At 47.6% G+C, this 17,925-nt stretch overlaps 1 protein-coding gene across 1 annotated transcript in view; it reads left to right on the top strand.

Annotated features, from left to right (window-relative positions):
* The window catches only part of ERN1 (endoplasmic reticulum to nucleus signaling 1), an 83,519-nt gene that overhangs the window by 43,195 nt on the left and 22,399 nt on the right, over window positions 1-17,925 (top strand). The window contains exons 3-10 of the mRNA XM_039235935.1: window positions 3,251-3,284; window positions 4,512-4,584; window positions 7,778-7,850; window positions 10,165-10,287; window positions 11,639-11,740; window positions 12,568-12,829; window positions 14,089-14,167; window positions 15,328-15,493. Of these exons, the coding sequence (XP_039091866.1) occupies window positions 3,251-3,284; window positions 4,512-4,584; window positions 7,778-7,850; window positions 10,165-10,287; window positions 11,639-11,740; window positions 12,568-12,829; window positions 14,089-14,167; window positions 15,328-15,493 (912 nt within the window). The remainder of the gene's footprint in view (window positions 1-3,250; window positions 3,285-4,511; window positions 4,585-7,777; window positions 7,851-10,164; window positions 10,288-11,638; window positions 11,741-12,567; window positions 12,830-14,088; window positions 14,168-15,327; window positions 15,494-17,925) is intronic.

Below are 17,925 nucleotides of genomic sequence, written 5' to 3' on the forward strand. Positions count from 1 at the left end.
CCCCCCCCCCCCCGGTGCCACATTCATCTTTAACAGTTATCAGCAGGCGGCCAGTTTTTGTTTTATCTGCCTTCCTCCCTACCCATATGGGTTTTTTCAGTAGTATTTTAAAGCAAATCTCCGATTCAAGTGATTCTTTAAGGGGAAAAAGAATCCTATGGCCTAGGTCACTGCTACCCCTCAGAAGCCAAGCCGCACTTTGCTCGCCTGGCAGAGCTGACGTAATGGTGGTGCTGTCACCTGGCCTACAACTCCACACATGTTCCTTCCAGGGACCTCATTTTACCCAGTGAGTGACAATGCTGACCTTCCTCTCCTCCTAAGCCTAGAGAAAGCACAGATCTTTTTTTTTTTTTTATGTTTGTTTATTTTTGAGAGAGAGCACAAGCGGGGCAGGGGCAGAGAGAGAGGGAGACACAGAATCTGAAGCAGGCTCCAGGCTCTGAGCTGTCAGCACAGAGCCCGACACGGGGCTCGAACCCATCAACCGTGAGGTCATGACCTGAGCCAAAGTTGGACGCTTAACCGACTGAGCCACCCAGGTGCCCCGAGAAAACACAGTTCTTAAACAGCTGGGTAGGTGTCACCCTGGTCAGCTCTTGCCGATGGCCTGGGTCTTCACTTGACACTGAACCTGTCTGGTGCAGGACACATTTGGGGACTTAAGGCCTCAGCGTCAGGTGACCTGTGGACAAGCTCTAGAAAACCAGGAAAATCAACACCTGAAGGCAAGACCCTAAGAGTGAGCAAGCGCTGTACGGCAAAGATAAGCCTACAGACCAGACTTGAAATCCTGTCAGTCTCCATGTCTTGTTTCTGGTGAAAGTGCTAGAGTCCAGCAGTGTCCCCTCTTCATCTGTGTGTACCTGTGATACCGTGAAGTAGCTGAAATGGACAAAAAAGATGCCTCCTGACTGCTGTGCTTTCTTTGGAACACGGCCTTCCTGCTTTGCCTGGCTTGCGTGGCTTCAGGGCTGTGTGGAAGTACTGGGCTATAATTGCACCTTGACTTCTTCAGTGGGGTGAATGCTGCGTGCCCTTATTTCCTGTCTCTTGCATCAGTCTGTTTGTACCGAGAGGCGATTAATGGGAACGATAAACAGAGGCTTACTCACCGAAAGTTCCTCTTGTTTCCTTAAATGTTTCTGGTTTAATGAATTGTTTGTTTGCTGCCCACAGACCACATGTGCTGTGTGGTCTGTGTGACTTCTGTCACTGTGAACACCGTATGCTTTCATGTCGGAGCTGGGCTTGTAAAGAAAAGTCAACAGATGATAAGGCTTGAAAGCGTTTTCCTCATCTGAGAATCCCAGGTGACTGGGGGAGTCAGGCAGCCGTCTGTCACCACACGCACAGCCTGTGGGGCCCGGAACTCTCTGTCCAAAAATCCTGTCCCGATTTTAGCCCTCCTCACCCCCAGCTGGGAGTTGCTCACAGCGTGGCTGTGCAGCCTGTGGGCCTTTGGTTGCCAGGAACCCCTCATGACGGAGCTGTCTCACGCTGTGGACTTGAGCCCTGTGTCGTGTCAGTGTGTCCTCATGGCGCCATCGACCCCAGGGAACCAGGAGCGTCCTCTTGAGTCATGCCTGGGATGAGGGGGGAGAGAGATTCTGCCATTTTTGACTCTACTGCAAATAGAAAACTGACTTTGGGAAAACCCTTTTTTTCCAATGTAAAAGGTACTGCCTGTTGTTATGCAAGTTTTGGGAAATAAAAAAGTGGGGGGGGGTCATGTTTATTTCCAACAAAAATAATTCACAATTAGCATTTTTTGCCTTTCTGTTTTTTTCTGTGCATTGAAGATTTTCTCCCCAGTTGCATTAATATTCTGTGTAATGTTATCTTTTCTCTTGAACATCAAAATATAAAGATTTGTTGTACATGTTTTAAAACTTTTTAAGGCCTTCTAGAAGCCTTAATTTTCTGCCAACTGGACAGTCCTTAATTTACCCATATTACTGAATCGTTGTCATTTGTAATGCTCATATGAGCTTCTTTGTACGCAAAGGATTTTCTATATTTTGTACTTTGTTTTTATTTTTTGAAGTTTATTTATTTTGAGAAAGAGCACGCTAGAGAGAGAGCACAGGGGAGGGGTGGAGAGAGAGGGGGAGAGAGAGAGAATCCCAGGCAGGCTCCATGCCCAGCATGGAGCCCAACGTGTGGCTCCGTCCCATGAACCATGAGATCATGACCTGAACAGAAATCAAGAGCTGGATGCTCAACTGACCGAGCCACCCAAGTGTCCCATATTTTGTATTACTTTTGCGTAAGATTTTATTGAAATGGATCAAAGGGAATCAAGGGGAACAAGCCCTTGGAGGTGCTAAGGTTACCCTATCGCTGCCCCAAAGGGGTATGTCCACTTACCATTCAAGAAAATTCTCATCAAAAGAAAGCTTATTCTTAAGCCATAGTTTTGTTTTTCCTCATGGGAGTACCTAGTACCACGCTAGGTATATGACAAAGTGATCATTTAGGTTTTAAAAGTCCTTGATGTGTCAGGTAGAGACACTGTGACCCATTGTCCACTGTGGGTTGTGACTGGTTCTTCCTTCACTGTCTATGTGCACATTTCTTTTTTTTAAAAAAAAGTTTTTAAATGTTTATTTTTGAGAAAGAGGGAGATAGGGTATGAGTGGGGGAGGGGCAGAGAGAGAGGGAGACCCAGAATCCGAAGCAGGCTCCAGGCTCTGAGCTGTCAGCACAGAGCCCCATGTGGGGCTTGAACTCACAGACCATGAGATCATGACCTGAGCTGAAATTGGATGTTTAAGCAAGGAGCCACTCAGGCGCGCCCCCCCATTTTTTTTAAATGTTTGTTTGTTTGTTTGTTTAGACAGCTAGCAGGAGCAGAGGAGGGGCGGGGGAGAGGGGGAGAGAGGAAATCCCTAGCAGGCTCCACACTGACCATGGAGCCCAGTGTGGGGCTCAGTCTCAAGACCACGCAAGATCATGACCTGAGCCAAAATCAAGAGTCCAGGGCTTAACCGACTGAGCCACCCAGCTGCCCCTGTGTGCACGTTTATTGACAGCAGTTCCATTCTGCTCTGTTCTCTCTCCACCCTCGGCCACCATCATAAGAGCCTACATCTGTCTTTGAGTGTGTGTTTTCTAACGAATCTTCGCGTACGTTATCTCATGCAGTAAATTTAAGTTGTCGGTGCCACTCGTGAGTCAGTCCTGGGGGCCTTCTCAGAATCCCAGTATTTTCAAGTCTGTCTGATGATGCCTTTGTTCTTCCCCACAGATCCTGTTCTGCAGGTTCCAACGCATGTGGAAGAGTAAGTCTTCGGATTTGCTTAAGCACTTCCCTTTAATTCATTTTCCTGACTATTCAGTCAGTATTTAGGAAGCTAGCTGCTGGGAGTACATATGTGCATACGTTTAAAGTATAATCACAGTGGTGGAAACAGGAAGTCTTACAGGTTCTGTGACCTGTGTTGGGGAAAGGGGGTCAGCTGCTGGGGTGGCGAGCAGAGGCAGCGATATTAAAAAGTCTTATCTGAGATGAAACTCAAGTGGAGTTTTGAGCATAAGCTTCCAAAGTCCTACCAGAGAGTTGAGATCTCTCCCTCTTGACTGTGTCTTACCGTGGAGGGGAAGCCTGGACGGGACCTGCTCCTGCAGCGTGTGTTATGGCCCCTGCAAGAGCTCACGTGATGGGACATCCTAAGTATGGAAAAGATTCAGCAAGTGGCTTCCGAGTGACTCGTCAGAGTGCAGACTTTATTTTTTTAATGTTTCTTATTTATTTATTTCTGAGAGAGAGAGAGAGACAGCATGAACAGGGGAGAGTCAGAGAGAGAGGGAGACACAGAATCCGAAGCAGGCTCCAGGCTCTGAGCTGGCTGTCCGCACAGAGCCCAATGCGGGGCTTGAATCCACAAACTGTGAGATCATGACCTGAGCCGAAGTCGGACGCTTAACCGACTGAGCCACCTGGGTGCCCCCAGAGTGTAGACTTTAGAAGGTTGACTGTATCAAAGACGACCTCGTATCTGCTTCCTGGGAAGCCACATACCAGAGACCATCCATCTCCTCGGCAGGTCCTGTCAGATGTCAAGCTTTCAGAGTCTGCTTTTATTGCCTCCAGTGTAAAAATAAACGTTTGTTGAACACTGAAGGTAGATCTGTCCTCCCTGTTTATGTACTGTTCCATGCTATTAAGTATTAATTACTAAAATTCCATACACAATCGACTTGGAAACTGGAAAGCAGACTTTTCACTTATTTATCATCATCCGGAATGCTTTGACCAAATGATGATTTACCCTTCTGTGGTTTTTTACTTTTTTTTTTTTTTTTGCAGGTTGCTTTTTTCTGCTCAAACATAGCCTATCACCATAGGGATATTTTATTTGTGGCTAAAAATGAAAGAGCGGTGGGTGGAATTGTCTTATACACACACATTCTCCCCCTCCTCCCCATCATGGCTTTGCATGGCTTTGATGTTTTGTTCTGTGCCCTGGGCTATAATTTATTATTGATACTTATTGCTTAATCTCTAGGCCTGCCTTCCTCCCAGATCCCAATGACGGCAGCCTGTACACGCTTGGGAGCAAGAATAATGAAGGCCTGACGGTGAGTACATTTAGCTTCTTTTGTTCTTCAGAGGTTCCAGGCCAGTGGTCCTCAACTTTGCACACTGAGATCACCTGAGAGCATAAAAAAATATTCCCGGAGTTTCTGATTCAGGGGTTCTGCAGTGAGACTTGGGCATCAATATCTTTTTTACAGCTTCCTAAATGAGCTTTTAGCTGGCAGCCAGAATTCCAAAACATTGGTCTAGACCAACAGGTTCTCAAGGCCCAGCCAACACACTGGAGGGGTATGATACTCCCTTTGGCAACAGGGCTTGCTCTGACTGGCGATTTCAAATTGGGGGTGGAGGGTAGTTTGAAGCACTGTCCCCCACCCCCACCTCCACCCCAGCAGACGTCCCTTTATGGGGTATGGGGACAGATGATATTCCATTCCTGTCTTCATCTGAGAATCTAGACCAGTGGTTCTCAACCTTAGCTACACATTGTGATAACCTGAGGAGCTCTAAACCAAACAAAAAAATACTGAGTATGGGTTGCAATGCCTAAAGCTTCCATTTAATTGATCTAGGTCATCAGGAAATTTTAAAAGCTCCCTAGATAAGAGAAGTTAGAAACAGGCCCACACAGATGGTCACCTGACTTCTGACAGAGGTGAGGCTGTAGTGCAATGGAGGAGAGTGGTCTTTCAGTAAATGGCATGAGTCAACTGGGATATCCACATGGAAAAAGAAGCTTAACTCTTGCCTCACACCAGACACACACAGCTGCGTTCCAGAGAGATTGCATATCTAAGTGTGAAGTGTAAAGACAGAACTTTAAGGAAAAAAAAGTAACGGAACATCTGCGTGACCTTAGAGTAGGAAAAAAAATTTCTTAAATGGGATGAGATGAACAAAACAAAACAGAACCCCCCCCCCCCACAAGCCTAATGAGAAAGGAAAAAAATAGATATATTGGACTATATTACAATTAAGAATTTTTCTTTGTTAAGAGACACCATTAAGAGAGGCAGGCCACAGTGTACTTGAAGTACATATCTGACTCCAACAAAAGATTCATAAAACTCTTGGACACTGCTGGTGGAAGTGCAACTTGGTTTATCCGGTTTGGAACCTGGCAGAATTTGTAAAGCTTTATGACCCAGGAATCCTTCCCGGGTCAGTGTGTACCCATAGAAGTGTCTGTTTATATGTTCCCCAAAGGCAGGTACCAGATGTTCTACAGCATTACATAGAATAGCTGGAAAGTGAAAACTGTCCAAACAGCATCAATAGTGGACACGATAAATAAATTATGGAATAATGATACAACTTTAGTGGTCTCCACCAGCGAGGACGAACAGTCTGTGACACTACCCAGGAGCATGGATGAGCCTTGCCAACAGGAGGTTGGACAAAAGATGACAAACCAGAAAGGCTACACACTGAATGATTCGTTTATATAAAACTCAAAGACAGGAAAAACCAGCCTATGCTGTTTTGAAGTCAGGATAATGGTGACCCTGGGAGGTTATGATTGGAAGAGAAGGCAAGGGCTTTCGGAGTGCTGGAAATGTTCTGCTGCTTCACGTGGATGCTGGTTACATGCACTGTCCGCTTTGCAAACCTTAGCTGAGCTGTGCACCCAACGTGTGCTGTTTGTATGTTCTGCTTCAATAGGAAATTTTTTTCAAAAGCCTCCCACGTGATTCTGATGTGCAGCTAAGGCCGAGAAGTGGCGGTCTAGACTATAAGTGGCTGTGAACTCTAATTGGCGTATTTTTAAACTGTTTTATGAATGCCTGTGACTGGAACAGGTGGGAGGAAGGCAAGCCTGTGGAGAGGTGTGTGTGTCTCACCTTGGGCATCTCTCTCCCCGTTTCTGGAGCCTGTTTCTGAAGCACTTTTTGCTGGACGCTGTGTGGAACTATCTGTAGAAGCTGTCTCATGTTTCAGCAGCCCTCTGGGATACAGGTGTTATCCCATGTAAGATGCATGGAAACCTCGTCCACAGAGGTGAAGGAATGTGTCCAAGGCCAAAGCTTCAAGTGTTGGAACTCAGGCCTTGAGCTCTAACTTCCAAAGGATGCTCTGACCACCACCCCTGATGCCTTCCTGTGTTCCGGGAGCAGCCTGTTTCTCAGCTGGGTCCAGAGGGGCCTGTAGACATGCTTAGCAGACGCTATAGGAGTCCAGACTGGAGGCCTTGCAATGACTTTCTGATTCTCCAAAACACCTGACAGAAATCCAGTCCAGTCACGACAGCTTCTCTGTGGCATTTGTCCTTTCCTAAGGCTTCGTTTAAGTGTTGGGATAATGGGAAAATCCAACCAATTGATTATTTAAAGTTCTGTTTGTTAAAGCTAGAGAGAAATCTTTTCTTTTTTGGAGAAAAAGATGACAGTGTAGTAGAAGTAGGTATATGTATAGAATAGTTTCAAGAACACAGAATGTTCTAAAAATAAAGTATACCGAAACGAATATTAACCAGAAGAACTCCTCAGATGTCAGCTGTGTGGACTCAGAAGAATCAGTTTTCTGATGAAATGCAGTTGAAACGTGTGGATTCCTTTGAGTTTCTTTTCCTGGCACCTACCATAATTTCTTTTCGTTACCTAAAATGGCTTAATTTTCTGTTTGTTTGTTTTCCAATAGAGAATTATTTTCTGAAGCAAACATCAGAACTCCTTTTTCCATCTCAGACTCCTGGGTCACCCACATAATGCTGACTTCCCCTTTCCCTTAAAGCTTCAGCTGGGTGCAGAGGTCACTCCTCTTCAGAATTAATCTCATGGCTCACGGACACTCTGAAAAGCATGTCATTTACTCAGCCTAGCTGACTCTGGGTCAGTTTTCCAAGAGGAGAATTCTTTCTAACCCTCCCCCACCTTCCCACCTGCCACCCCAGATTTCAAAGAATCTGTCAAATCTGTCACTCCCCATATTTGTGGAAGTGTTTTCAGAAAAGGTTTATGTCTTCCCCAGAAGTGCTCTGGACAAGACACTCTGAGGGGCTCCTGGAGGGGACCTGGTGGCTGGAGGCTTGTCCACAGTGGGTACAGAAGCCTAGGGCACCTGGGCACCCCTTGTTCGTTCCTGGTTTCCAGTTAGGAAAACTCCCATCTACCATCAACACTGCTTCTCTCTTTTTAGCAGAATTGGGTAACAGAAAGACTACAGTAAAATTATAATTATTGCACAAGACTTGGTTAACTTATTTTTTTCCTTTGCTTTTTTTTTTTTTTTAAAAAGAAACTTCCCTTTACCATCCCAGAGCTCGTACAGGCATCCCCATGCCGAAGTTCAGATGGAATTCTCTACATGGGTAAGAGCTCCCATTTGCAACACTGAAACTTTGATCTCTTTGGAAGTGAGTCCCCGGTTCTGGGACAGTGGTGTGTCTGAGAGAGAGGTGTGCAGTCACTCCCTACCAGCCCTTCTGGGAAAGGTCTTTCTTGCCTCTGTTATGCTTGTTCACGCCAGGATCAGCTGACCAATTAAGAAAAGGTTCCCCTCACTTGGGAGCAGACTTGACACCATTAATACGGTTATTCATTTAACAAGGTTTTTAGCTGCTGTGTTGACTTACCCCTGTGATTTAAAGATTGCAACATACCCAGAAGCAATCGGATGAAATTTAAAGTGAACACAAGACTCTGAGCCAAGAAAGGGAAGCCAGGTTCTGCCTTTTAATTATAGGACTTTCTTAGTATTTCCTGCTATCAGAATATTGGATAAAACAGCACTTAACAGCTTGGCTAGATAAACTGCCTTCATACCGATGGGGGTCACCTCTTTCAAAGCAGCAGATTGCCTCTTTTCTTTTACTGTGTTGCTGCCAAAATGTCAATAAAAATGCATTTGTAATACAAAGGAGAGCTGTGTTTATCTTGAAATCATAATAGTAATAATATCCTGTATTTATACAGCACCTTTCCTTCTAAGGAACTGAAAGTACTTATTGCCTGTTCATGCCTCAGGAGCTTTATGTGTATTTCTGGGCATGAAGTGCAGGCTGGATTTGTAAGTTTTTGCCAGGGACTCTAGAGCTGTTGCTTTCCTCCACATCTTCAGAAAGAGGAAGTCCCAAGCCTCGAGATTCAGAGGAAGTGATCAACAGAGGCTTTCTCTCTCTCTCCCCTGGGCCAGGCCCCGGGCCCATCTGACCATCTGTGTCCCTGTTTTCTGTCTGGTCTTCTAGCTTTTGCCAGCAGCTCATCCTTTATGATGCATTTAGGATAGTGTGTTTCCATCATCTTTGCGTGGTACCCTCCTAAGTGAGTTCACTAAGCCATACTTAAATTTGTGGCAGTTGCCCAGTCCATCATTAAAGAGGTAGCAGAGTTATGCAGACCGTGATGGTTCTTGAAGTAACCAGAAGGGTGTCATACCAGAGGGAAAAGGATCATGGTCATAGCTGGAGGGTGATGTTTTCACTCTATCTGCAGATCTTTTTCGTATTAAGATTTTGTGGAACAGAAAGTTATCATCGACAAGTTTCACAAATGTAGACAAGGCATATATGTTACATCTCTTAGAACTAAGTGTAGCTTTAGCAAATTCTGATGACCTGTGATCTTCCTGACATCTCTACTCTGCTTCCAAGTGTCTTGAAAGAGGAACCTTGACCAATAAGTTAGGAAGATACAAGTGACCACATAAGGCCATGCCTTGCAAAACAGAAACGCACACATTACGGTGAACGTGTTGACTTTCAGATGAGAGGCCCGTGCTACTGACTCACCAGGACAGTGTTCTGGTGTATGTTCCATAGGTCGTAGATGCATATGCTTTGAGTTTTCCCAGTAGTGTTGTTTGGCTGTGTTGTCCACCCGTTCATACCTTTTAATCAGCTGACCGAGGAGTGGGGTGTAGTGTGTGGCTGGCGAATAACTTACTGACTGGGGTCAGGGGCTGAGACAAGTTTGGCCTCATTAGCACCAGGTTATAAGCAACTACTGCCCAGTCTGAGGTATCAGCTAATTAGAGTTGTAAACAGTGACTGTAGATCCTCTGTACACGTGGGCTCCCTAGTAGGGACGCGAAGATCTATGAATAATGGTTACCAGAGAGATGAACCCTTGGGTCCATTTCTATATTTATATAGACCCTAGTCTATGAGAAAAGGATTGCCCTTTATAGGCCAGGCTTTTCATGTATATTTTTAAAGTTTGTTTATTTTGAGAGGGGGAGAGAGAAAAATCTCAAGCAGACCCTGTGCTGTCAGCGCATAGCCAGATCTTACAAACCTGAGCCAAGATCGAGTCGGACACTTAACCGATTGAGCCACCCAGCACAACTCCCCCCGCCCCCCCCCCCCGCCGCAGGCTTTTTATATTTAAGGTCACTAATCAAAGCAATAAAATCTATGAGTTATTAGGTTAGTAGGTTTGAAGAAATTTTTAAACCATCATTAGGTTATTAAGTTATTATAAGACCCAGTGGCTCAAGAAGCTTTATTACCTCCACATTACCACCTACCTTGTCACCCTGGAGCCTGATGGATGTGTCTTCAGCATCGCAAGCACTTCGGGCCTCTCTACGTGGAGAACATCTTGGCCTGCTAGTTTGGCAGGGATAGATTTTTTTTTCCCATATTGGATGAGCGTAAGCCACAGCGTGTCCTCATGACCTTTCAGGTAAAAAGCAGGACATTTGGTATGTAATTGACCTCCTGACCGGGGAGAAGCAGCAGACTTTGTCATCAGCCTTTGCAGACAGTCTCTGCCCATCGACTTCTCTGCTGTATCTCGGGCGAACAGGTAAGAAAGAACCTTTTGTTGTGTACAATCGGCCTGTTTCCAAACATGAACCTGAAGTAACCTCCGCCTGGGTCTCTGCCCCCAGGCTTGATTCTCTAGAAGGTGGCCAGAGCTGTTTTCTCCAAACAGATTTACCACATTGTTCCCCTTGAGAAGACTCCTCCACGGCTCCCCGTTGCCTGAGGGATTAGCCCAGACCCCCACAGCCTGCAGAGCCTCTGCTTACCCCCCCCTTTGTCTCTTCCCTGGCTGGGTTTCCCTCACTCAAACATTTTCCAAGCAGTTCCCAGAAGAAAGCAGTGCTATTTTTAAAGACGTTCAGTAGCGCGTCCCTCTCCGCCAGGTATGCACATTTTTGTCTTGATTTGATCTTGACCCTGAGGCTAGTTTTTACAGTGAGAATCTTTTCCAGCTTAGCTGGGACATTGGGCCTGAACCCTCTGTGTTTTCTCTGTATTCAGCTTGAAAACTGAATGGTTTCTTCTTTAGCTTCTTGGTCCTGCATTATATTCACCAAGGAGAAAGTACTTGGGGCGCCCAGGGGTCTCCACCCGATCCACAAGTTCCCTTGGTGCTTTTTTGCACTTTGCAAGTGACTGCAAGCACTGGTCTTTCTAATTGTGCGACCGCTGTGTAAGCTGGGTCACCCCTTCTCAGCTTCCAGTGGCATTTCCTTACTGCTCTTTCCGTCTCCACGGTGACCTGCCAGCCTCCAGCTGCCACCTCGTCCCGGTCAATGCTACATGTTTCATTTTTCTGTTATGGCCCTACCCCACCTCCAGGTACCCTTCTGTAAGATCAGCTATTGCTGTATAATAAACCACCCCACAACTTAGGTGGCTTTAAAAACGCCATGATGAAAAAAAGAGTGATGTGCAATTAAAAAAAAAAAAAACCACAAATACCACCATGATACTGATTCTGTGAGTCATGAGTTCAAGGACGCAGCATGAGTGGCTATTCCACATGCCATCAGCCGGGTTCACCTGTGTCTGGGACTTCAGTTCTCATCCACGTGGCCTTTCTCATTCTACGCAGACGGCCTGGATATTTTACACACAATTTTGAGAGGATGTGTCTGTTGTAATTTATTTACTTTAAGGTTTGTTTATTTATTCTGAGAGAGAGGGTAGGGGAGAGAATCCCAACCAGGCTCTATGCCCAGCACAGAGCCCTATACAGGGCTTGATCTCATGAAACCGTGAGATCAAGACCTGAGCTGAAACCAAGAGTCAAACACCTAACTGACTGAGCAACCCAGGTGCCCCTTGTCTGTTGTAGTTTAGATAAGGTCAGCACCTCAGCAGGTGCCGCGGCCCCTCCAGGTAACGGACTGGTGTGTGTTCTCCAGAGTACACCATCACCATGTACGACACCAAAACCCGCGAGCTCCGGTGGAATGCCACCTACTTCGACTATGCGGCCTCGCTGCCAGAGGACGACGGGGACTACAGTAAGTGCTCCCAGGTGGCCGTGCGAAGTCGGCTGAGTATTTATGACCCGTGAGGAAGCGATCACTCCTGGACGCTGGATTTTCTCTTAGGGCACTCTGGATCACCAGCTTCTGGGCTTATAGTAAATAATTCGACAGTATTAAAGGCCGAGGCCCGGGTGAGAAGTGTAGAGGGAGACATCAGTAAAACAGGTGGGGAGTTTAGCCTGAGAGAAATGAGGAGTGCGCTTTGCCGAGTCCCTCCGTGTCACAGAAGGAATGCACCACAAGCCCATGGGAAGCAGAATTATCAGCTGTGACATTGACAGCCCACCTCCTAAATGTGACTCATCCCGTGACACAAACATGGTCCCAGCTCAAGTGAACACTAAAAACAGGTTTTGCCATCTGAAAACCGATACCTGAAAGTCTTCCAGAAATGCCCTCTTTGGGCAGACGTGGGCAGTGTCAGTGGTCAGCTTTGACTTTCAACTCGATCAGTCGGTTCGAGATGATTGCTTTAAAATATCAGAACCATAGGCCTCTCCTCTGGCTCTTTTCTCCTCCACACCTACTCTCACTAATTGAACAGAGTGCTGAAGAATCTCCCCAAGTAAATTGCCTTCCCGAGAGTGACCCTCTCTTACGTTTATCAGGCAGGCAGCTCTCATGTCTTGGTGTCATAGAGCCTGCAGGGGTTCACTGGAAACAAGTGAAACTGTTGGGAGGATATCTGAGAATACTCAGAAGACTCAGAAGTCTTATTTCCTCTAGCTGAGTGACTGCCACTTGCGAGACAGAGAGGATGTGGTCATAAGACACATGCCTTGTTTATTTGATCTGTACAGAGATGTCCCACTTTGTGTCCAATGGCGATGGGCTGGTGGTGACCGTGGACAGTGAATCTGGCGACGTCCTGTGGATCCAAAACTATGCTTCCCCTGTGGTGGCCTTTTATGTCTGGCAGCGGGAGGGTCTGAGGAAGGTGATGCACATCAACGTCGCGGTGGAGACCCTGCGCTACCTGACCTTCATGTCTGGGGAGGTGGGCCGCATCACCAAGTGGAAGTACCCGTTCCCCAAGGAGACGGAGGCCAAGAGCAAGCTGACGTGAGTCCGGGAACTCAGGGGAAGAAGAGGGCAGCTGTGACCCAAACGTCCCGGTCCTGCTGCCGTGTAGCGTACCATATGCTGGACGCCGGGGCTCAGGGCACGTGGGGTCTGAAGCTGTGGGGTGTGTGCACAGCCAAGATGGGCCCATTCAGAAAGCTCATAGTACGTATAGGAACTGGGGCATCCCTTGATGCTTCAGAATTCTTGGATATTAAATAAAATTATGGACAGGGATAAGAAAGAGATGGCCAGGAGAGAGCTACAGTACAATTTGGGTGTGTCTCAGCTGGCGGGAATACAGGAGATGTGTTTGTTTTTAAACTGTGTTTTCTGAATTTTTTCTGTTTTTGAAGCATTGTCAAAATCAGGAAGAGTGTTACAGTGTGTCCGTCTAAGACACACCAGGCTTGTGGTCACCATCCCTGCCTGTTAACAGCCTGAAACTCCGTCCCTTGGACCTGCTGCCCCCAAGTTCCCACCTTATAGAGCTGCAGAAAAGAGCAAAGGGGACTGGAAAGAAAGTGCTAAGTTGTACATCTTTCAGACGTAGAATATTTGCTGAGAGAGGTTTCAAGAATTCAGTGGATGGCCAACCCCAAACTGGCTGTTGACAGAAACCAGAAGGGTCTGGAGGTGCCGCCCCCACATCTTCATGCTGATACCACAGCCAAAGCCAAAGCCCACGCACTCCTCAACACCCCCAGGGCCAGCCCGCTCAGCCAGGGGACCGGAAGTCCCACCCGGTTGGAACTTTTTGTGTGTCCCTTTGCTGTAGTCCTCCCAGTTAGAGCAGTTGATTGTTTCTTAGGGCTTCTGTAGAACCTCTGGACTCCTTGAGAATCTGGAGAAAGAATGGCAGCTCGGTGTCTGAGTGTGCTGTGGCCAGGGCAGGGCATCTTAGAGACTTTGCAGTGCTTGCAAGCATTCAGTCCTTTCGGGACAATCACTGCACACGGTTCTCTCTCTGACCATCGCGGGGACGCTCTAGTGCAGCGCTGCCATTTGCAGAGGAGGAAATCCAGGCTTGCGCTTAGGTGACTTGTGCACATCTTTGTAGACAGTGACAGCTGGGGCCTGCCGTCCAGGTTCCCAGGACAGTAGCTCTGCCTTTACATCACCCCTGCTTGGAATGCTAGGGGTTAATCTGGTTATTCTTCTGAGTGACATTTGGGGCTGGGATACTTCTCTCCAGAAAGGCCCCTTTTGTGGGATGCAGAAGTTAAATGGCTGTGGAATGTGTGTTTCTGTGTCTCTAGGCCCACCCTGTATGTCGGGAAATACTCCACCAGCCTGTACGCCTCCCCCTCCATGGTACATGAGGGCGTCGCCGTTGTGGTAAGTCTACTTTGGGGGCCCACAGATGCAGCCTCCTCGTAACCGCTCCTGTTCCATTTAGCAAAGAATGACTCTGAATTATCAATGAACACCCTGTGGGTAAAGAATGCAAGACACAGGTCTTAAATCCTCAAAGACAGTTTCTGCCCACATTCTACTTTGTGAGGAAAGATGCATGACAAGAGCCCTGGTCATTCCACTTTGCTTTCATGTTCAAGTCTAAAGTCCCCACACTGGCATTCACGCCTTCCTCAGCCCAGTCACACAGGGCCCTTTGGCCACACTGCTAGCATCTTTGTAAGAGTCGTATGCTCCATCTTCTCCCTGATTCCAGAAGCTTCCTGTTCACCTTTCTCCACCTTTGTTCAGGCTGCGCCTCATACTTCACATGCTCTCCCTCCTTTTTCCTGTCCAAAGCCTCCCCATCCTCTTGTGACTTACTGAGGCCCTCAGACCTCACCGGCCTCTTGAGAATGCTCCTTCTCTGCGTCTCCGAGGCATGACGATCTGACAGCATTGGAGATGTTTGGGTGGCATCTCTCGTCTTCTCAGTAAGGTGGTCGGCTGCTCCTGTGAGCAGGGCAGTGCCCGCACCTGGCTTCTGGCTGGTCACTGTTCCACAGTGGACTTCCCTCTGCCCTTCACAGGAGCCTCCGGGAATTCCACACACATTCTGCCCAGTTCCCAGACCTAAGAATTAAAAAGAAAAAGAAAAAAAAGATGTCCATGATATGGGGCAGGGTGCCTGGGTGGCTCAGTCGGTTAGACGGCCAACTTCGGTTCCGGTCATGATCTCACAGCTTGTGAGTTCGAGCCCCACATCGGGCTCTGTGCTGAGAGCTCAGAGCCTGGAGCCTGCTTTGGAGTCTCTGTCTTCCTCTCTCTCCCTCTGCCCCTCCCCTGCTGGTGCTCTGTCTCTCTTTCTCTCTCAAAAAAATAAACCTTGTGGGGAAAAAAAACAAAGATGTCCATGATAAAGATGTCAACACAACCTTGTCACATGTTGAGGGAGGAGCCTCTGCCATCTTTGGGCCTTTGTGTCTTGTTCTGACTGTCCTGGACCAGCCCCACACAGAAATCACTTCCCTGGAGGGTGGCGGTCCCTTGGGTGTTCATCCGCAAGGGCTCCCACAGGCCTCACTCCTCTTCTGTCTTCACAGCCCCGAGGCAGCACACTTCCTTTGCTGGAAGGTCCCCAGACTGACGGGGTCACCATTGGGGACAAAGGGGAGTGTGTGATCACGCCCAGCACAGACCTAAAGTTTGAGCCTGGGCTCAAAGGGAAGAACAAGCTCAACTACTTGAGGAACTACTGGCTTCTGATAGGTAAGAGTGGGTGTCTCGTCCCCTCAGGCAATGGCGTGCTGCCCCCTGGTGGACAAAAGCCGACTGTGCTAGTTACTGTGGTCCACTCTGCCTTGTGCTCAGTTCAAGTCCAAATCAGCCTTTCAGACCTGGGAACGTTTTTACCCCCAAGGAAAATAAACAGAGTAACTGTGTTACCAAGTCACTTCTCAAAAATTGTTTAATGTTACAAAACTCAAGTACCAACCACCGTAAAATCTGTGCAGTTATTTGGCACACTGAATGTCTTCTGTGCCGGGCATTGGCACTAACACTTTAGAACCCGTCTCCTTATTTCTCACAGCGACCCCTTGTGAGGTAGACACTCTTGTTATTTCCACTTATGGGGAACCAGGGTGACCCCTATGGACGAATTCCCTTGGGGTTGGTGTGGGAGCCGGGGCTGAGGGAGGAGAGGGTTGGAGACCCAGGAAGGACTGGGGGTGGTGAGGAGTTCGAGGCTAGATGTGGGCCACGGAGCCACAGCAGAAGTCCCTGGTGTGTGTGCGTGGCAGGGGTGTTCCCTTCTCCTTTCTCTTCCATTGGTTGCTGTCCTTGCTAACGGCCCTCGGGTTGAATTGGGGGGCCTGTCAGCCACAGAGAGAAATTGAGATGACACCCGAAGGCAGTGAGTGTGACAAATGAAGGCAGTCACGTGAGAGGAGCTGTGTCTCTGGCAAGTGTCCCAAGCAATTAGAGCAGGACAGAGTTTTCTTGAATCGGATTTGTCTTCCTGTTCCCGGTCTCCCCCCAGTTCTGCCTCTTAGCCCCAGAGGTGGTGAGAGGTGCAGCCTCATGGGAGGGGACAGGAGGCAAGTGGGGGTGCCAGGGCACACGGGTTGATAAGGTCCCCCCCACCCCCTACCCATCCCTCAGTCTCACTCCCACTCCCCTCCCCCCGTACTAGCTGCTGACTGGAACGGAGCAGGGAGAGGGCAGTGCTGGAGGCACAGGGAAGGGAGTAGAGTGGCTCAGAGGCGTGTGGGCCCAGCAGGCTGCAAGATCTGCCCCACGGCGGCATCTGGACATGGATGTGTAACTGGGTGTTGCAGACCAGAACCTGAGTCCTGATCAGCCCCTTCGTGGTTTTCTGGCTCCCGTTCTTTGTTCTTCTTGACTCCTTGTAGCCGTTTTCTTTGGTTCTTATTTTCACAATATAATGGGCAAAGGAGAGAACAAAATTATTCCATCTCTTTTTGAACAAAAGTAGTTTCAAGAGCATGCATGCAGGTGAGGGAAAAAAAGTAGCTGATGAGTGGAGACTATTAAAATTACAAGGTCACTTAGTTATATACCAGTTAAGGGAAACATAACCTGCCCATCAGTGGTTTCAAAGTGAAGAAACTATTGGAAACTAAGGAAATGTGTATGTAAGACTGTAAGAAACATGGGCAAAAAGTCTTCATGGCTAGGTTGCAAAAAGAGACCCTTTTTTAAAGAATTTTTCTTAATGTTTTATTTCTGAGAGAGAGAGAGAAAGATAGAATGTGAGTGGGGGAGGGTCAGAGAGAGAGGGAGATAAAGAATCCGAAGCAGGCTCCAGGCTCTAAGCCAGCTGTCAGCACAGAGCCCAACGCTGGGCTCGAACCCATTAACTGCGAGATCATGACCTGAGCCGAAGTCAAACGCTTAACTGATGGAGCCACCCAGGCGCCCCAAAAATGATACCCTCTTTTAAAAAATTTTTGTTAATGTTCGTTTGTTTTTGAGAGAGAGGGAAAGACAAAGACAAAATGTGAGCAGGGGAGGGGCAGCGAGAGAGGGAGACCCAGAATCTGAAGCAAACTCCAGGCTCTGAGCTGGCTGTCAGGACAGAGCCCAACGCAGGGCTCAAACCCATGAACTGTGAGATCATGTCCTGAGCTAAAGCCAGACACTTAACCGACCGAACCACCCAGGTGCTCCAAAAAGATCCTTTTAAAATGTGAAGGTACGCCAGTCAGAGTGGCTAAAATGAGCAAATCAGAGAACTCTAGATGCTGGCGAGGATGTGGAGAAACGGGCACCCTCCTACACTGTTGATGGGAATGTAAACTGGTGCAGCCCCGCTGGAAAACAGTGTGGAGGTTCCTCAGAAAACTAACAATAGAACTCCCCTGTGACCCAGCAATAGCACTGCTAGGAATTTACCCAAGGGATACAGAAATGCTGATGCATAGGAGCACATGTACCCCAATGTTCATAGCAGCACTCTCCACAACAGCCAAAACATGGAAAGAGACTAAGTGTCCATCATCGGACGAATGGATCAAGAAGATGTGGTTTATCTATACCATGGAATACTACATGGCAATGAGAAACAATGAAATCTGGCCATGTGTAGCAGCATGGATGGACCTTGAGGGTGTTATGCTGAGCGAAATAAGTCAGGCAGAGAAGGACAAATATCACATGCTTGCACATATAGGAGGATT

Source organism: Hyaena hyaena, unplaced genomic scaffold (genome assembly GCF_003009895.1).
Source record: "Hyaena hyaena isolate Hyena2069 unplaced genomic scaffold, ASM300989v1 scaffold_104, whole genome shotgun sequence".
Lineage (NCBI taxonomy): Eukaryota > Metazoa > Chordata > Mammalia > Carnivora > Hyaenidae > Hyaena > Hyaena hyaena.